Genomic DNA, 20239 nt, shown 5'->3' with positions numbered 1-20239 from the left:
GTGGCTTTTAAGGAGGTTTCTAGCCACGTATTAGTTTCCTATTGCTGATGACAAATTAACACAAATTTAGTGACTTAAAACAACTCACATTTATTATCTCACAGTTTCTGTGGGTTAGGATCCAGGCTTCATTTACCTGGGTCCTCTGTTTCAGGGTCTCTCACAAGGTGGCAGTCAAGGTGTCAGCCAGGGCTATGGTCTCACCTGAGGTTCAACTGGAGAAGGATCTGCTTCCAAGCTCACCCAGTTGTTGGCAGGATTCAGCTCCTTGTGGACTGTTAGACTGAGGGCCTCAGCTCCTTGCTGACTCTTGGCTAGAGGCCACCCTCCATTCCTTGCCATGTAGGCCTTTCCACAGGGCAGCTTGCTTCATGAGAGACAGCAAGGCAGAGAGTCTGTAGGGAGAGTTGGCTAGCAAGGAAGAAGTTGCAATCTTATAGAATCTAATCACAAAAGTGACATCCCTTCTGCTCTGCTGTATCCTGTTGGTTAGAAGCAAGTCACAGGTCCTGCCCACACTCAACAGGAGGATATCACACAGGAGCATGAATACCACCAGGCAAGTATAACGCAGGGCCATCCTACAGTCAGTCTATCTGTCATATGTCCTGAATTGGTGTCACCAAACATGTCAGCCTACCTCAGGGGGTTAAAATCTCTAATGTGAAAAGACATAATTATCTTCACCAATCCAAGAGACCCATCCAGTGGAAAGAAAAGACACCCAAAGCACTAGAGGAAATTTCGAGCTTTGGTAGAATCTCGGGTTCTCAATGGTGGAAAAATCCAAGAATGGCCAGGGATCTAATTTCAGAACAGGACCCTCAGGAATCCCTACCCAGCTGGTAACCTCTCCCCCACTTCTTTTCCTCCCCAATAATTCATGAATCAAAATTTTCACTTCACTTTGCCCACTGAATAAAATCCCACAAAGTAGAGAATCCATTGGGTTGATAGGTGTCCTCTTTTAAGAAGAGAACCTAAGTCATTTACACACTAGTATGAATTTGTTTGCCCAGATCGCTTTGCTCCATTGTGGTTGATTTCAGCCCAGTTTCAAACATGGAGCAGCTGAGGGAGTCAGACCCAGGTGGGTTCTCATAGGAGAGGGTGGGAGAGAAGCAGTAGGAAGAAAAGGGGTGCAGAAAGGGTGGGGCACAGGTTCCAAAGGCAGACCTGGCCTGTTTCAAGCCTGCCTCCTCCAGCAAAAGAAGGCAGCATTATTCTGCTTGCTTCTCTCCCTCCTCCCTGCTGTAATGCACGCACCTCTTTCCCAGGACTCAGCCCAGTTGCCATGAAAAGCAAGCCCATAATAAGTCCCACAGGCTAGTTAGATACCCAACAAGCCCGTATAATGACACTTACATGGGGAGATGTGTCCTGTGTCCCGGACAACTGACCTACCAATGTGCTTTGGGTTAGTAGCTACGACCCATTGCTAAGTTGGGGAGATGCTCTCTAAGCATCCCAGCCATCTGTCCCACTGGGACAAATCTGGGTACATTGAGCTCCTTTGACATCTGTCCAATGTTAAGTGCATTTTCAAATTTTGTCCAAACACTCAGCCTGTAAAGTTTGTAAAGTAGGCCCTTTTCGTTCCTTAAGAAAGAAGCCGCCACTCAATCGCTCTCTCTCTCTGCAGGTCCAACCGTGGGATGTGCTTACAGTGGAAAGCTACTCAACTGGAAACTTCTCAGAACATGACTTGGGGGCGGGGCAGTCTTATCAGGAACTTTTCTGTTTGGGGTTAGGATAATGGGTGACATTTGGACGCTGATAAGGCCGATGACCGAGGACTGGTGCTGTATATAAGGGGCAGCTCCTGCCTGCAACTACACACCTTCCACCCATCTTGCCTTCTCCTGCAACTTGGGACCAGCAAGAACCATGAAGTGGCTGCTGCTGCTCACCCTGGTGGTGCTCTCTGAGTGCACCATCTACAAGTGAGTCCGGGCGATGTGCAGCGTGAAGAACGGCTTCCATGGGGCGATTTCTCAGCCCCTTCGCCGCCTCTCGCATCTCCTTTCTTTCCTGCCGTGTTTTCCTTCTTCCTTTCTTTCCTCCACCAACTCCTCATTCTCTCGGGCCATCTAGAGTCTTCCCTTCTTGTCTCTCTTCCTGCCTCTGGGGAGGCAGCACTGCAGTCGTGGTGAACAGCTCAGGCCCTCACGAGCAGCCTGGGTTTGGGTCCCAGCTCTATCACTAGCCACGATCACTGAACCTCTTTGCATGACTGAGCAGAACATGGGAGCTTCTCCCCTCTTCATTACTTCTTTCTCTCTTGGACCAGCTTCCTTTTCCTTCTGGGGCTCTCACAGCAGCCCATGAGCAGAATCCTAGCCTAATCACTCTTCCTCCTTCAAACCACAGGGTCCCCCTGGTCAGAAAGAAGACCCTGAGGCAGAACCTGAGAGAGCATGGCCTGCTCAAGGACTTCCTGAAGAAGTACAACTTCAACCCAGCCATCAAGTACCTCCCCAAGGGGGCCAGCAACCTGTTGGATGAGGAGTCCATGGTGAACTACATGGATGTAAGTGTGTGGGCAGGTGGCTCCCAGGACCTGGCTGGCAGGAGAGAGGATATCCTGGGGTCTCAGAGGATGGGCCAGGGCTCTGAGTCTCCGGGCAGTAAACCAGGGGCTGCTCCCTGGATCTCAGCAGTCCAGGGCAGTCAGGGAAGCTCATGGTCAGAGTAGTTGCTCGTGTTCATTCATTCATTCACTCATTCAATGCTTATTTATCCCAAGCACCTTGTGAAGTGTCAGGTCCTGTGCTGGGCCCAGGGATACAGCAGTGGGCACAGTCTGCAGCTCACAGTCTCTTAGGAGAGAGGCAGTAATCAGGGAGCCTCTAAACCAGGGTGAGGACTACAAAGTGAAGATGTCCCACTGTGACAGTGTGACAGGTTGGGGCAGGGAAGCCTCCTGGGAGCAGTGAGGAAACAGCAGCAGTTTCAGAGAGAAGGGGAGAGAATTCCAGATTGCCTGTGCCAAACCCATGGCAGGAGAGGGCAGAGTGCATTTGAGGAGCATAAGGCAGCGTGCAAGGAGTGCAGAGAGGGAGGGAGGGTGCTGCAAACTGAGTCCAGGGGTGGTGGGTGGGGCCAGACTACAGGGCAGCCAGGGACGGCAGAGGTCAGCATCCTAACTGCCACCGATTCATCTCAAACAGTGGAGGTTGACATGATCAGATTTGAGTTTCAGGAAGACCAGTCTGACTCTTCTAATTGGGGCCCACTGGCAGTGCCCTTCCGGTCAGAAGGTATCGTGTGCCCCTCTGCGAACAGCACAGGGCCAAGGTACAAAGCAGTGCTGCCTGTGGTTAAGAGCAAGGCCTCTGAAATCCACCGAGCCGGATGCAAATGTGGGCTCTATGGCTTCCAAGCCACAGGACCTCTGACAAGTCATTAAAATTCTCTGAGCCTCAGCGTCTTCCTCTGTGAAACGGAACCACTAGTACCCACCATCAGAGAGTCGTCGGGAATAATAAACCCAAGAATGTTTTTTGGGAGGGCTTAGCACAGGGCTTGGCCCTTTGTAAGAGCTTAGTTAGCCCATTTTTATTTATTTAACAAATATTTCTGAAGCACCTACTGTGTGCCATAAGCTATGAAGATTGCTGAGGACACAGCAGTGAATGAGCAGAGTTCTTGGAGCTTATATCCTAGAGGGAAAGACAGATAAGTATGTAAGATACTTGCAGGTGAGGACCAGGGCCATGAAGAATAATTAACTAATTAACTGGAGGAAGGGGATGAAGAACAGAGGAGGGGGCAAATTTGGATAAAGTGCTCAGGAAAGGCCTCTTGGCAGAGGTGACATTTGACTAGAGCTCTGAATGATTGATAAGAAAAAGTCAGCCAAGGGAAGATCTAGAATAAACATTTTCCTAGCACAAGGAATAATAGCAAGTGCAAAGGCCCTGAGGTGGGAATGAGCTTGTCATTTTCAAAGAATAGCAGGAAGACCAGTGTGGCCGGAACACAGCTGGCAAGGGGAAAGGGCTGCCACTAAGAATAAAAAGTTGACATTGCCCTTTCCTGAAGCCTGCTGTACAAGGCTAGATTTAAGAATAAGAGATATTGGGCCGGCCCGGTGGCGCACTGCTACAGTGCGCCGCTTGGGAGCGCGGCGACGCTCCCGCCAAGGGTTCAGATCCCACGTACAGACCGGCCGCTCACTGGCTGAGCGAGGTGCGGGCGCGACACCGAGGGTTGCGATCCCGTTGCTGGTCCCGGTCCGGTACGGGCGTGACACTGAGGGTTGCGATCCGTTGCCGGTCACGAAAAAAGACAAAAAGGAAAAAAAAAATAAGAGATATTGACTAGTTTTCATCTTTTAAGTAACTTGTTTATCTCCCACTCAACAATTTAATGAACAGCACTTAAGCCTTTACTTTGCTGGGTGCTATAAGGTTCCAGCAACCTCTGAGAGACCACAACATACAAGGCAATGGCTGAAGAGGGGAAAGCAGATTATTATTAGGTGCTAATAGTGAGAGAATAGTCAGAGGCTAATCAGGGCAGCAATCAGGGAAGACTTCGAGGATGGGAGACCAGGGCTGGGCTTTGAAGGATGGATGCATTGGACAGGGAGAGGAAGGCAAGAACAGTGAAGGAAGAGGTGGGGAGGTGGACAGAGGAGATGACCCAGAGACAGTCCCCAGGGAGGCCACAGCTGGGGAGTCCCCAGTCCGTGAACTATGCTGTCCCGGCCCCGGCAGCTGGAGTACTATGGCACCATCGGCATCGGAACCCCCAGTCAGGACTTCACCGTCATCTTCGACACCGGCTCTTCCAACCTGTGGGTGCCCTCCATCTACTGCTCCAGTGCTGCCTGCGGTGAGTACCTGGCCCTGCCCAGCCCAGCCTCGCCCTTCCTCCCCAGTACCGAACTTCAAGCCCATGAAGGTCCAACTTCAAGCCTGTTGGAGTCACACAGAGATTCACTCAACAGGCATTTACTGAGCACCTACTATGTCCCAAGCACTGGGCTCAGGTGCTCTGGGGGATAAAGGGATGAATCAAACACAGTCCCTACCTTCAAAGAGTTTGCAGCCCATGGCAGAGAGAAGCTCTCCTAAAGAACCACAGCCTGGGAGAGAAAGTGTGTGGGGGCCCAAAGTGAGATGGGTCTAAAGAACCACAGGGTAGCTGGCCAGGACAAAAGTCTGACGTGAGACAGCAGCTCAGAAGCAAGGCTGGAGAATGCTAGAGATGAGCACCGAGCTCATTTATACACACACACACACACACACACACACACACACACACACACACACACACACAAACATTGGTTTGCTAATGAAAGAGTTTGTCACTGGAAGTCATGGACAGTGTTTCAAGCTCCTTCCTCTTCCAGCTTTTTAACCTGAGCTGTGATGAAGAGCAGGTGCCTATGGAGTCCTGCTCATCACACCGTAACGGGAGCATGTGCTGTCCAGGGAGGGTGAGGATGTTCATCACCGTTAGCAGCCGTGATGCCCCACTCAGTGTTTGTCTGGGAGTCCTCAGGAGGACTGTGGGGTTGGCTGGGGACCATCCATCAGTGAGGTGGTCCCAGTGGTTTCAACTAGACAGGAATGGAACCTGGGGTCTGTTGGGCTCTAAAGGTTGAGGGAAAAGGTCACCTTTCTCCTCCAGCACCCCATCCCAGGAAGACACTTCCAGCCCATGATCCTTGCCTTGGGGGTTGATGATGTCACTTCTTGCCCTCGCAGAGAACCATAACCGCTTCAACCCTGATGATTCCTCCACCTTCGAGGCCACCAGTGAGTCAGTCTCCATCGAATATGGCACTGGCAGCATGACGGGCATCCTTGGATATGACACCGTGAAGGTACACATCTGCTAACTGCCATCTCATTCTGCCCAACCCTGGGGCCAGCTTCTGGGGACCTTGGAGACCACAGTGCACCCCCCAGAACAACCTCATTCAGGCAGTATGAGCTTCGATGTTCACAAAAGTAACCTGATTGGGCGGTGGGAGTGAGGGGAGATATGGTAGAGATGTCCCAGACACTTCTAGGTGGGCTGATAATTGGAAAGGAGGTGGGCTGCCTGGAGCCATAAATCAGCCTCAGCGCCCCCCCCCCAAGCTGCACATTATGGAGAGGTGGGGAGAAGGCAAGTAAAGGTTCAATTCTCCTTTAGCATCTGCTCCTTTTCTTCCTCCCCTCACCCACAGCCGCCTTGAGTCACAGAAGCTCCACAAGCCCCTTCCCGCCACTTCCAGGGCACAGCCTGGGTCAAGGGCCCTGATTTGCCTGGGGTCCTCTTTGCATCACAAACACAGATGCATGGTGGCCATCTGTTTTGCAGCAAAATCTCACACTGAGTCCCAGACTGTGGCCATCTGGAGATCAGCTGAAGTGGTTAACCTCCAGTGGAATAACAGCATTCTAGGGGACAGTCCCTCTGCCCTCCTTCCAGCCTGATGCCCAAAAGCTGAGCCCTACACAGAATGAACCAGGTCGCTGTGGGCCCAGGGCTCAGCAGCTCTCAGTGAACAGGAGCTGATGGTGAACATCTTTGTCCCCCCACTCAGGTCGGAGGCATCTCTGACACCAACCAGATCTTTGGCCTGAGCGAGACAGAGTCCAGTAGCTTCCTGTACTATGCTCCTTTTGACGGCATCCTGGGTCTGGCCTACCCCTCCATCTCTGCCTCTGGAGCCACACCCGTCTTTGACAACATATGGGACCAGAACCTGATTTCCGAGGACCTCTTCTCCGTCTACCTGAGCCCGTAAGTCAGAGAGGTCATGATCACCTGGACCAGCAGGGAGCTGTCCAGAGCTGGGTGGGTTGGAGGGGGTCTTGGAAAGCAAGGAATTTGAAAAATCAGTGTCTCAGGGTGGGAGAAGTGTATCTTTGAAGAGTCATGGTGCCAACTCTCTCTCTCTGATGAACAATCTTCATTCTGTCCTACTTTCCCAGGGTGAGTCTTTGTCCCCTTGACTTACACAATTCACATGTCATTAGTCATTTGCTCTCCAGCACAGGTTCCCTGATCCTTTGCCCCCAAAAGACACCATTTAAAGTGAATCCACTTAAAACAGGGATCAAAATTTCATAGCAAAAATTGAGAAGATCTGATCAGGACTTATATCTTGAATAGTGACTTTTTTTTTTTTTTTTGGTTTTTCGGTTTTGGGCAGCTGGCCAGTATGGGGATGACCTTGGTGTGAACAATATCATGCTTTAACCAACTGAACTAACCAGCCAGCCCATGACAATGACATCTTAAAATCATGAAAGCATTTTGTTATGATTTAACAAAATCTAGGTTCCATTTGTGACTGTGAGTTAATTCTAAGAATGAACAAAGAATAAACCTAGTGTGGGTTTGGGTCGAGGTGAGTTTTATGCAAGAATATCTGAGGGTGTTATCAACTTTCCCAAGAGAGTCGACTTTTCTCTAACACCCATGTCCTCCTCTTTTGAAATGGGTCATCATCGTTCGTGTTTCTCTAGCTATTCTGCCAGACCCTCACTGTATTGTGATGCTGTCAGATGTTTACAGCAAGGGTGGGTGGGTTAAGTGAGTAGTTCTATAAATGGCTAGTTCAGTGATAATTAACCCCTTGTTACCATCTACATTTGCTTCCCTATCTAACCTGAAACTGTAGAGATTTAGAAAACGAATATTCCAGGGCCAGCCCGGTGGCGCACTCGGTAGAGTGCGGCGCTTGGAAGCGTGGCGGTGCTCCTGCCGAGGGTTCGGATCCCATATAGAGACCGGTCCGCTCACTGGTTGAGCACGGTGCGGGCGCGACACCGAGGGTTGCGATCCCGTTGCCGGTCGCGGTACGGGCGCCACACTGAGGGTTGCGATCCCGTTACCGGTCACGAAAAAAGACAAAAAGGAAAAAAAAAAAAAAGAAAATGAATATTCCAATAGCAAGGACCCCTGCAATTTACAACATGAGGGCTCTCTTATCATTTTTTTCCTCTTGGCCATTTAATACTCAAGATGGCTCTTAAAACATGATCTGCCTTCATGAGTACTTAAATATTTGCTGTGGGGCCATTTTGTCCCTCCAGCTAGATCGGGGTTTGGCAATCCCACCACTATTGACATTTTGGATCAGATAATACTTCATTGTCAGGGGCTGTCCCATGCATTGTAGGATGCTTAGCAGAATACGTGGCCTCGACCCATTAGACACCAGTAGCACCCCAACCCCAACCCAACTATGACAATCAAAAACGTTTCCAAGAAAATGAATGTCTCCAGACATTAGCAAATGTCTTCTGGGGGCAAAACCGCCCCTGGCTGGGAACCAGAGAGCTACACCGTCAAGTCCTGAAGAGCCAACACTGCTACATGTTCATTCTCTTGTTGTCCCCACGGAAACTAGAGTGGTTTCCATTCATATTGACACCCAAAAGAACTGGGTTTAATCTTGGTTCTGCCACTCCCTGGCCGTGTGACCTTGGGCAGGTTGTCTCACCTCTCTGAGCTGCAGTGTCCTCATGACAAAGTAGAAATAATAATAATAGTGATCGTTGCATGGGCCTTGGTGTGAGATGAAAATAAGCTGTGTCTGTTGCATGCTCAGCATAGTTCCAGGCACTGGTAACCGCCCAGTCAAGGGTAGCTCTTAGGACACACATAGCAGATGTTCAGATGAATAAATGAATGAATGGATGAATGAATGAATGAATCCCTGTCTTCTCTTACTTTCCATAGCGATGAGGAGAGTGGCAGCGTGGTGATATTTGGTGGCATCGATTCTTCTTACTACACTGGAAGTCTGAACTGGGTGCCTGTTTCTGTTGAGGGTTACTGGCAGATCACCGTGGACAGGTGAGACCACTGTGGACGGGCAGCACCTGGCATGGGCGCCAGATCTCATTTCTTTATGAACTCATTAACTAGCTTTTCAGAATCCCCCTGGAACAGCCAGCATAGGGGGAACATACTCCAGGAGGAGGCTGGAAATTGGCCAAGCCATAGAGACCCTGAGAAAGGCGCCTCATTGGAGGGGGAGGGGAGAGCCGTCTGGGAACCCCTGCAAGGATGAGACAGCCACTTTTCTTCTAGTCAAGGGAGCAGGAGAATCCAGCAGCATCTCAGCATTTAGGGGACCTGCAAACGGGCACACATGCCTCCCACTGTAGGAAAAATGGCACTTTCAGTCTAAGGGTAGGGCAAGATGGATGAGAAGTTGTTTCAGGCTTTTCCTTTTCACCCTCCCCTTCAGGGCCTGCCCTTGCCTCGGTGTAACCTCATTCTCCAGATCTTCTTCCCTTCACCCCGCCCCTCCACTAGCCTGTAAGCGTGCCCGATTGTGCAGGTTTTCCCAGGAGTGAGCAGTTTCCCAGGATACAAGACTATCAGTACTAAAACTGGGACTGTCCAGACAAATCAGGATGCACTGGTCACCACACGTCTGCCCAGCCTTCTTAAAACTTCATCTGTGCCTCCACCTCTGTCCCCAAGTCTCCATCACCCCCTGCATGCTCTTCCCTTGCTGCAATGTCCTCCTCCAGCCATGCCCCTGCCCGGCAACCTGTGGGTGTCTGCTCCCCTGAGAAGCCTTCCCAGGCTGCTCCCCACGACCACCTGTGCCCTGGCCTGTGTTTTTTTTTTCTCTGCCATGTGCTTTGTTCATCCTTCTCTTCCTCTGCCATAACTTATCTTTCCAGCTAGACTGGGAGTTCCCTGCAGCCAGAAACTATGTCGCTGTCTTGTTTGGCTTTGTGTCTCCCATGCCTGGCACAGAGTAGGCGCTCAGTGACTATTTGTTAAATAAAGGAATGCATGAATGAATGAGCGTGTAAATGAGAGAAACTGAAATTTTATGTATTCGCCAGTGGATGGGGAGGAGGGAATGTCTGGGATCACCTGGCTCCTCCTTGGGGGAAATGTACCCCTTGGGAACTCGGGGGACTCTTACTTGGTCTCACCCTCAGCATCACCATGAACGGAGAGACCATCGCCTGCAGTGACACCTGCCAAGCCATTGTTGACACTGGCACCTCTCTGCTGGCCGGCCCAACCACCCCCATTTCCAACATCCAGAGCTACATTGGAGCCAGTGAGAACTCAGACGGCGAGGCAAGTCCAGCCCTGACTGCTCCGGTCTAGACTCAAGTGAGGGGTGTGCCACAGAGAAGGAATGGAAACCCTAATAACCCTCCCACCCTTGCTCTTTCCAGATGGTGGTCAGTTGCTCATCCGTAGATGACCTGCCTGACATCATCTTCACCATCAATGACGTCCAGTATCCTGTGCCAGCCAGTGCCTACATCCTGGATGTAAGGGGGCTCTGGACCATCCACCTGGGTGGCCCCACACAGAACACGGCCACAGATTCCCCTCTGTACAAGGGAAAGTGCACTTCTATGAGCCAAGAAGCAGACTGACATCTGCTCTGGGAAGCCCCCAGAGAAAAAGAAAATATTAAAAATAAATGCATGCAGGGGAACTTGAATGCAGCCCCCTAGGGGAAGAAGTGAGGCAAAGGGTGATGGGTAAAAAGAGAACTGTATTTGGACTCCTGGGTCTAAGCCCTGGGTCTCAGTTACCAGTCCTTTGATTCTGAGCAAGTTGTGACCTCTCTCAGCCTGTTTCCTCATCTAAAAACTACAGACGTCAGCTTTCCCCACCCTCAGAGTGTGGTTAGGGTGATCAAGAGCAGTCGAACACATCAGAACGACCAAGGGATGGACAAACGGAAATCCCAGCTTCCATAGTTTTGGTGCTTATGACCCGCCTACCCTCTCTACCAAGTAACAAATCTTCAGTCAAATGAGCGACCGGAAAACTCTCTTTGCCTTCTATTATAATGCCAGGTGGCAGACTAATTTTGCCCAGTGAATTGATGCTATTTGATTGAAGCCTGGGCCTTTCTCCCAGCAATTCTGATTTAATCAGGAGTGGGTGAGGCCTGAGCAATGGGCGGAGGTAGGGGATGGGGGAGTCAATGCTCCCCAGGTAATTCTAATTTACAGCTAAGGTTGCAGCCCAGTGACCCAGTGAAGGACAAGGACTAACAGTTAATCTGGTTGGCCACTGGACAAGATCAGAATAATGAGAAAAGGCTGTCATCAGGGTTTCCAAACTCCTTCCCAGCAGCTGAGTTCTCCCTAAACCCCTTAGCTATGATGCTAATGTGAGAGTTCATGTGTCTGCCAGAAACACCAGATCATGTCCAGCAATTTTCAGAAACCAATAGTGCAGTGAGCAGCTTACATAGGCAGACCCCAGGCCAAGAACAGCCAAGTCCCTAGACGCTGAAGCCGGAAGTGCCTCCTGCACGAGCCTTGCAGCCGAACTCCACGCCCTAGATGTTTATTGCCCAGCACCTGTCCCTGCAGAGTCTCTGTCCCATCTCCAGTCTTATTCTCCTTTTTTTTCAGACCGATGGTGTCTGCATCAGCGGCTTCGAGGGCATGGACGTCAGCACGTCCTCCGGAGACCTCTGGATTCTGGGTGACATCTTCATCCGCCAGTACTACACCGTCTTCGACAGGGCAAACAACAAGCTGGGCCTGGCTGCCACATCTTAGGCCCAAGTCTCCCCAGCCACTTCCCAGGAAGACCCAGCCTCTGTCCTGTGCCCACTGTAGATGTATATAATTCTCCTGATCATTCTTCCGATGGGATTGTGGAAGTGGATCCGTGGCCCCACTCCCTGTCATACCAATAACGTAGAATAAAAACATTACCTACTGAAAAACGTTTTGTGGAGCTGCTTCTCTTTGCTGGTATTTCTCCACATCCCTGGGGTCAGAACACAGGGCTAGGGAACAGAAATGACCACGTCCACTTTGACAGCACCAAACACAGTGACACTCATGAGGAAAATGGAGACAGACTGGTCAGGCTCCCTCACCCCATATCCAGCTGAACATGCCTCAGCCTGTCTGATGTAGATATGTTAAGTGCGCATGTGCGCCCAGGTGTTTTCTTAGCTATCTGACTCTAAGACAATGGCTCTGATCTGCTGGGGGGCTGAGTTCGCATCTGAGTAAAGCATGTCAGCCTTGCCAACAGCTCCCAGGATCTTTTTCCAATTATCTAGCTCGTGACCTGCATATAAGGGGTCTGTGACCCAGCCAACAACAGGTTTGAATGGTCTGTGACCCAGCCCAACAACACTGGAAGCAGATACTTCATAATAGAGCTGGACAGACAAATGGGCCTCAACAGGTCATGCTGGAAGCATCATAAAAAGACTTGGTGACCAGAAATCTGGGCTCATTGTCTCTTTATAGAATAGGGCACCTAAGCTCTTGGTTGAGGGTGTCAATCTCTTATGTCTCCCAAAGCCAGTAAGAGATAATGAGGAAAGGAAAGAAATCAAGGGGAGGTGGCCACAGATGGTGACATTCCTAAGTAAGCAGGTCAAGGCGGTGTTGTCTTTTGGACATGGGGAGGAGAGGGGACAGAATCTGACACCCCACATGTCCCAGGCTGCACTTTGTGATTAGCTGAGTGATCCAGACCAGCAATTAAGAATCTCCCAAGACTCCAGATACAGACACTGAACTCATCTGTTTCCCCATCTGTAAATGAAGATAATAGTTTTCCACTTCCCTGAGCGGAGGTCATGAGAGAGGGAAGTAAGCGTGCTCATCAGCATATATGCCCTAGAAAAGCAAACAGGAAACAGAGCAGCAATTCGCAGAGTGGGTTTGGTAGAGAATGTTCAATAAAAAAGTTGCAAAATAAGTGTGGAACATGCTACATTCTAGGCCCTTCTCCAAGATTCACAAGGCATGATTCCCAATCAAAGGCTCTGAGAAGTCCTGCCACAGAGTGATCTGTTTCACCTTAACTCAGCTTAACCTGATCCTCATTCCTCTTTTGCTAGTGAGACTATTACAGTCCTGTGCTCCTCAGCACACGTTAGAAAAACTCCCACAGCCCCTGCCTCTGCCGACAGCTGACCCAGGCTGACTGCTACGGACACTGGCCTGAGGGCTGCAGCTGGGCTCCAGGAAGGGTTGGGGTGAGCTCTACCACCCTGTGCCCCAGGTATCCCCAACATCACTCTCATCCTCTCTTGCCCATTTCACACAGCTGAATGATCTTTTTGAAATATGAATTTGATCACATCCCCCCCTGACTTAAAACTCTTAATTAATGCCTTGCAATTGCACTTGCAATAAGACAACAAATCTTTGACATGGCTTCAGGTCCTGTGTGCTCTGGGCTCTTTGTACCTTCCCTGCCTCACCTCGATCCCCCTTGCCCTGAGCTCCCTCCACACTGGCCTTCCCCCACCTCCACAAAGAGCCCAAGTTCTTTCCCACCCCCAGACCTTTGCATGTGCTGTTCCCTCTGCCTGGATCACTTTTCCCTTTTTCTTGACTTGCTAACCCCTAGCATCTACAGATCTCAGCTTAAATGTCACTTCCCTGCGAAGCCTTTCCTGACCACTCTCTCACAGAGCTCCGCCCTTGTTTTCCTCTTGGCACTTGGCACAACCTGTGATCGTGCATTTAGGTGTTTGTTTCAGATCTACAAGTGCAGGAACTGTGATTGTTTTGCTCACTGTTGGAGCCCTGGCAGCAGGAGTTAGTTGACACATAGTAGGTGCTCAATAAATATTTGTTGAATAAGTAATTAATTAGAGATGACTTTTTAAAAGGAAACAAAGATAGGACAGGAGTAAATACGATCTGACTACGGCCACACATAAGACAACAGATCAGCCAGCTCCCACTCCACCAACATTCTATTCCAGTCATATTTGGTCACAGGACAAGTAGATGGATTTCTCAGGTTTCTGGAGAGGAATTTTACCTTGCCTGGCTCCTTTGCTGTATTTGCTTTTTCTTTTTTGTTTGTATTTGCTTTTTGACATTTCCTGAGCACCTACTATGAGCCAGGTAGTGTGCTAGGCTCAGGGGGTGCAGGCAGGTCTTCCAGGATCCTACTTACTCTCCAGCTCCTGGCCCCGTCCTTCCTTCCTCCCTCTTCTCAGCCCTGGCAGCTGCAGCTCAGCCTCTCTCTCCCAGACCCTCTCCCGTTCCCACACTGGGATTCCTGGATCCAGACAGAATCTAAAGAGGTTCCCCATTGGACATATAATTTGGACTGGAAACCCCTGTGCTAACAGATCTGATCTGACACTTCCTGCTTCACTCCACAAGATGAGATGAATTCACATTCCTTTTCTACAGTCTCAGGCTCTTCCTCGTACATCTTTCTCTGAGGACTTGGGCGGGGGTGGGGTCTAAGCACAGCTCGATCCATCCTTTTCATTCACACTTGTCCTGGAGTGTTATTTTATCGCATAGGTCTCAGTTCCACTCATCCCAACCCTCCCCAAATGATCTCTCTCGCGCATGGCTGGTGGGAGTGTAAATTGGTACCACCCTAAGGAGTGTGATGTGGCTCTACCAAAATTAGAAGTGCATATACCTTTTGGCCCAATAACTTCACTTCTGGGAATTTTTTCTTAAAAATACACTTGCACACGTGCAAAATGATGTAAGTACAAGGTTATTCTTTGTAGCATCATGCGTAAAAGCAAGATTTGAAACAACCCAAATGTCCATCCCCAGGGGACGGTTACACAATTTATGGTGCTTCCATACAATGAGCCCCTGTACAGCTGTAAAACGGAAAACCTGAATGTGCTTGCTAGGTACTGAGACAAAAAGAGCTTAAAAAGAGATTGTTAGGTTAAAAAAAACAACTGGTGCACGACAGGGCCTATATTATGCTATCTTTGGATTATAACATAGAAAATAAAAAGATGCACTTGCATATGCATAAAGGAACTTGGCAAGGACAGCCAGGAACCAGAAACTATGGAGATGATAAGAAGGAATGTGGGACAGGGCAGAATTCTCACTGAATACAATTTAATTTTCTTTCTTTTTTTTTTTGCAGCTGGTCTGTGCAGGGATCTGAGTCTTTGACCTGGGTGTTATCAGCACTGCGCTTTAACCAACTGAGCTAACTGGCCAGCCCCTCAATTTTACAAACTTTTATGTATCTTAATGATATGGGCACACTACACATTCAAAATAACTTAATTAAAGATATTTTGAAACCTCTGAAAGTTTACCCTCATTAGAAACCTCTGATTTGTCTTCAGGCCCGTTCATCTAAAAACCTCAAAAATCAGGTCTCTTAAAACACGTCTGGGGGCCGGCCCGGTGGCGCACTGCGCTAGTGCGCCGCTTGGGAAGCGCGGAGGTGCTCCCACCAAGGGTTCGGATCCCACATACAGACCGGTTCCCGCTCACTGGCTGAGCGAGGCGCGGGAGCAACACCGAGGGTTGCGATCCCGTTGCCGGTCCCCGGTCCGGTACGGGGGCAACACTGAGGGTTGCGATCCGTTGCCGGACACGGAAAAAGACAAAAGACAAAAAAAAAAAAAAAACACGTCTGATCATTTGGCCCCCCGGGTCCAAGGAAACTGACACCGTGGGACAGGCTTCCCACACATTCTCCCCTATCCTGAACTGCTTCTCAGAACCCTAACAGCAGAATCTGAGCTAAGGGAAAACGTGGGGTGTCTCCATCAAAGAACAAACACCCCCTTGCTTGTTGGAGCCCAAGCTGCTAAGAATTCAGACCAGCTCATCCTGTCAAAAGCACTGCATGCCCAGCTGGGGTCTCTAAGGTGGTCTCCAGCCTCCTGCAGCCAGCCAGCCCTGGGAAGGGGCCATGCACATGGGAGTTTATTGTGGGCAGAACATGTTCTTACATGTCCCAGCCAAAGTCCCCTGCAGACGGCTCCTGTCCCTTTGCCCCAAGAGCCTTCTTGTACCTGAAGCAAGAGGAAAGGAGGCTCAGTCCTTGCGCGGGGCCAGCCAGGCGTGCTGAGAGCCAACGGCCCAGGATTAAGGCTCGTCCCGTGAGGGACCAGAGTGGGAGGTCAACTCCCCCTGCCTCATCACGCCCTCTGGGGCACAATCCTGAAGCATGGGCTACATGATCTCCCAGAGGGTCCCCAGAAGGACAGAGTGCCAATTGCCCACAGCCGTAAACAGCCCATTAATGCACCTTGATGGGTCTTCTTCCCTTGACTTTCACCCAGGTATTTATCTCCAGGTCTGCTTTGATAAAGTGGTCGTGGCGCCCCACCATAAACTGTGGTCATCCACCGTCTCTCTGAACCCCAGCAGAAGAACCTAGTCAAGTGAGATGTGACGGAAAAAGCCCAGACTGGGAACGGAAGAAAGGGGATCTTCTTCAGGCTCAGCCATCATCCTCGATACAACCTCAGAACACTCCTAACCTCTCTGGGCGTCTGATGTCTCAGCCGTAACACTGGAGGAGGGGTAGTCTGGATAAGCATGTTTTTTATACTTGCACCAACTTGGGGAAAATGTTTACAGCTATCCCATTGTCCCCTGCCTTTTTAATATTCAAAATGAACATCACTGACTTGACCCCACAGAGCAGGGGAGACTAGTATTAAAACTTAAGTTGGGAATTTTGGGCTGGCTGGTTAGCTCACTTGGGAGCGCATGGTGCTGGTAATGCCAAAGTCATGGGTTCAGATCCCCGTACCAGCCAGCCACCAAAACAAAACTCAAATCGCATACTTACTAATTAAATAGAGGGACAGCCATAAGAAAACTGGCACTGATTTTTAGCCACTACCGTTTTGACAGCTGGGTTTGCTTGTGAAGTTGCAGCGTGGGGGCAGCCAGCATTCTACACCTTCAACCTGAGATCAGGTCCCGGGCGGCAGCGTGAAGCTGGGCAGGCTGCAGGGAGCTCGGGGGCCACAGTCCCAAGCATGAGCCACTGAGACTTATGGAGGCTTGACTGAACACATGCCATCGTCCCAACTCCATAAGGTAGGACTATTATTATCCCATCGTCCAGACGAGGGAGCGAATACCTAAGATCCCACGCTCATAAGCAGGTTAGCAGGGCTCACATCCGCACTTCCTAGTTCCCCAGAGCTCACTATAAGCTCCACCCTTTGTGTCCTACTGGACAGAGGTCTCTAAGTCCTTTGCATCTCTAAACTCTTCAGTTTCCATGCTCCTAACTCCCAAATTCATTATCCCTGCTACTATACTCGGATTAGGATCCACAACTACACTGGCATCTGGACTGGATACTTCAGTTTGGCTTTGCAGCCGATAAACACTTCAGCAGACCCTGCACCCTGGGATACAAGGTGACCAGCATGTCAGAAAAAGGCTAAGGGAGGTGGCCTCGCAATGGGGGTAGTCTTCGTAGGTTTCAGTGGTAGCAAGTGGTGACCTGGTGACAACTTAGCTCTCTGTCTTCCAGCCCCATCTCACTTCCCCTATGGAGAATCCTCTCCCCCTATTAGCGATGGCACTCTCCTCTTTGCATCTGTCACGGACACTGTGCTGCCCTGTGGCAGCTCTCAGCCGTCAACCTCAGAGGGAACCACCTTGGCTGAAGAGAGTCACCTCATCAAAGCGCACACCCCTGCCCAGGGGTGCCCAGAAAGAATTACTGGTCAAGAAGGGGGCACAAAGCCCTGTCCCCTTGTCCCAACTCGGGGCAACTCTGAGGGGCCATCCTAGCTTCAGAACTCCCAGAGGGGGTTGGTGGACGCTTGAGGACTCCCCCTCCCCACCTCCTTCCCTCCTGCCCACAGATGTTCATGCTGAGAACACACCCTAAGTAGCTGCCTGCTTGCGATTTCATCTCAGACATTCCTTCCCAGGAGCCCAACCTGCAGAGCCTTCTCCATCCATCTTCTCCCTTCTAACTTCGGAAGTCTCCTAACATCAAAGGCCACCTGGTGCTTATAGGAGACCTGTCCCCACCCCAGCTCCAGTTTGGTGCAGGCTTTTCTCCCAAGCAGGGGGACTAAGGCGTGGAACTTGTTTGCCACCTGTGGCCTTGGGGTAACGTCTCCCATCTTCCCACAGGGGAGAAGTGAAGGAGCGGAGCAGCCTGGGGGAAACCGAGACAACCTTTAATCAGGAAACCTCAGGAAAGGATGTGTGATGACAGGCGGCATGGTCCCAGTGGAATCTCAGGCCCCATCTGACTCTCCTCCTCCAGGAGGGAGCTCAGCAGCCCCAGCCCTTTGTGTGGTCCAAGGGGTACTAACAGTGGAGAAACCACCTGCTCAGTGCTCACAACACATGCCAAGTGCTTCTTGGGAACAAGGTGACATCCAGCCTCGGGGATTCCATGCCACCAGGAGCCCTCCGGGAGTGAGCCCCTGATATTTTCCACCAGGTTTGCCCCTGCAGCCACTCTGCATGCTCCCTGGGCCACTGGCAGAGTGTTCTCTGTCCGGAGTCTCCCAGACATGGGGAGCTGCTCACACAGTGGACTCTTCCTCCTGTGATGCTGTCATGGGCAGCTGGGGGCTGGGGCGGGCAGTGGCTGCAAGGGCTGCAGAGAGTCTGGAGGTGGTAGGAGAGAGTTTGTGAGGCCTGAAGAGGGTGATGGGGGTCTCTGAGGGGCCGGGGGCCATGGTGGAAAGTGCTGACGCTTCAGTCAGGAGGGTGGCAGGCAGAGAGGGCCACCTGGATGCTGTCTGAGCCTCAGAGGCTGAGAAGGTGCGCTCTGCAGAAACAGGAGGTGGCCAAGGAGCCCCTGGAGAGGCGGGAGGTAGAGTGGAGGCTTCTGGAGGGATCGAAGGCCCTGGAGAGAGTTGAGAAGACTGGAAGGCCCCAGGCTCCCTTGTGAAAGTGCCCCCTGGCCCCAAAGGGGATGAAGGTGAAGCCTGCCTTCCTGAAGGGCTTGCAGGTAAAGTCTGCATGTTAGACAAGTTTGTTCTTAAGAGGAGCTGAAGGACATGAAGTACTGGCCTTGGAGATGACGCTGCTGGGGGCCCAGGGCAGGAGCTACAGTTGACAGGGGCCTCGGTGTCTCCACGGGGGCTCCGAGCTGCTTTGCTGAGTGCCATGTCTCTGTGAGGGGAGAGCCCCTGCCTTTCCTCCAGAGGAAACAGGGAATCTAGAGAGAGGCAGGGGAAACGAGATGCACAATGGTTCTCTCCAGTGGCTGAGGTGGTTCTGGGACAAGCTGCCCTAGGCGCAGACACCCAGCTCTGTCGTCAGAAGGGCCTCAGCACACCTGGAAGAGGCTAAGCAAAAAGAAAATGGAGAGTAATGAAGCAAAAGAAGAAAGGGTATAGAAGGTATGATTAAGAAGAAGGATATTGTCAAGCACATTAAAAAACTGGAATGATGGAGCCAGCCCGGTGGCGCACTGCTACAGTGCGCCACTTGGGAGCGCAGGAGCACGGCGGTGCTCCCGCCAAGGGTTCGGATCCCACATACAGACCAGTTCCCGCTCACTGGCTGAGCGAGGTGCGGGCGCAACGCCGAGGGTTGCGATCCCGTTGCCGGTCCCAGTCCGGTACGGGCGCGACACTGAGGGTTGCAATCCGTTGCCAGACACGAAAAAAGACAAAAAAAAAAAAACTGGAATGATTACATTTAAAAAATCATCAAAGGATAGTTGCACAACTCTAGAAATATGCTAAACACCATCGAATCAGACACTTTAAATGTGTGAATTGTATGATATATGAATTATATCTCAAGAAAACTGTTTTTTTTAAAAAATCATCAAAAGGAAACTTCATAAGCTACTTCAATAAAAAGTTTTTTCCCCTTGTACCAGCCAGCTGCCCGCCCCCCCAAAAGTATATATAAAAAAAAAAAGTTATTTTCCCTTAAAGGGAGCTCTTGTTAGGAGAGGCGTGTGGCAATTGTAGCCAAGGCAGTGTGTTCCAGAAGGAGCTGGAACTTTTGGGGGCCTCAGTTTCCCCATCCGGAGACAGGAGAGCAGAGTGGGAAGGAACACAGAATAAGGAATGAGAGGGATCTGGGCTTGAGTCCAACACCACCAACTAGAAACTTCTCTGAGCCTCCATTTCCCCATATGCAAAATGGAGATGATAAAAGCAGACATCCTTGAACATGCCCAGGAGCGTTGAAATGAGCAAACAGACGTAAAATGCTCAGCACGTAGCTGACAACTCATCTCTAGAAAGCCAGGGGACTAATATCTATCAGCCTGCAGAGGAGTCTGCGGTGGTAAAAATGAAGTAAAATCTAGAAGGTACTCAACCATTCCTGACATAATGGATTTACAGGCTCAGAGGCTGTTCCCGGCCATAGCAGTCCTAACCAACCAGTAGCTCCTCGTCCACAGATCTGAAGAGCTGCCCTAAGAATAGAACATACTCTTCAAAAGGTCAAGGAGTTAAATATTTCATACAAGAGGAAATGCAAGCCGCAAATCAGTGAAAAACTTCAATCTCTCCAGAAGTTTTTTTTTTTTTTTTTTTTTTTTTTTTTTTTTTTTT

At 50.4% G+C, this 20239-nt stretch overlaps 2 protein-coding genes across 3 annotated transcripts in view; one reads left to right on the top strand and one right to left on the bottom strand.

Moving 5' to 3' along the window:
* The first annotated feature begins 1865 nt into the window (after positions 1-1865).
* Positions 1866-11680, top strand: PGA5 (pepsinogen 5, group I (pepsinogen A)). Its single transcript, XM_008583994.1, has 9 exons — positions 1866-1943; positions 2371-2530; positions 4722-4839; positions 5718-5836; positions 6545-6744; positions 8692-8808; positions 9918-10062; positions 10164-10262; positions 11367-11680. Exons 1-9 carry the CDS (start codon positions 1888-1890, stop codon positions 11514-11516), a joined length of 1164 nt encoding a protein of 387 aa, XP_008582216.1. The 5' UTR covers positions 1866-1887; the 3' UTR covers positions 11517-11680.
* A 6183-nt stretch (positions 11681-17863) lies between these two features.
* Positions 17864-20239, bottom strand: part of VWCE (von Willebrand factor C and EGF domains) — a 24895-nt gene continuing 22519 nt past the window's right edge. For both annotated transcript variants that reach the window (XM_008583992.1, XM_008583993.1), the window contains exon 17: positions 17864-18879. In XM_008583992.1, coding sequence (XP_008582214.1) covers positions 18239-18879 — 641 coding nt within the window. In that variant the 3' untranslated portion in view covers positions 17864-18238. The remainder of the gene's footprint in view (positions 18880-20239) is intronic.

Source organism: Galeopterus variegatus, unplaced genomic scaffold (assembly GCF_000696425.1).
Source record: "Galeopterus variegatus unplaced genomic scaffold, G_variegatus-3.0.2 Scaffold3121, whole genome shotgun sequence".
Lineage (NCBI taxonomy): Eukaryota > Metazoa > Chordata > Mammalia > Dermoptera > Cynocephalidae > Galeopterus > Galeopterus variegatus.
This window is presented reverse-complemented; position numbering and strand designations above follow the sequence as displayed.

Excerpts from the sequence above, each read along its gene's own strand:
- PGA5 (XM_008583994.1), top strand. The coding sequence starts at position 1,888 with ATGAAGTGGCTGCTGCTGCTCACCCTGGTGGTGCTCTCTGAGTGCACC. Across the intron at positions 8,809-9,917 it reads TGGCAGATCACCGTGGACAG|CATCACCATGAACGGAGAGA; the intron begins GTGAGACCACTG and ends TCTCACCCTCAG. Across the intron at positions 10,263-11,366 it reads CCAGTGCCTACATCCTGGAT|ACCGATGGTGTCTGCATCAG; the intron begins GTAAGGGGGCTC and ends CTTTTTTTTCAG.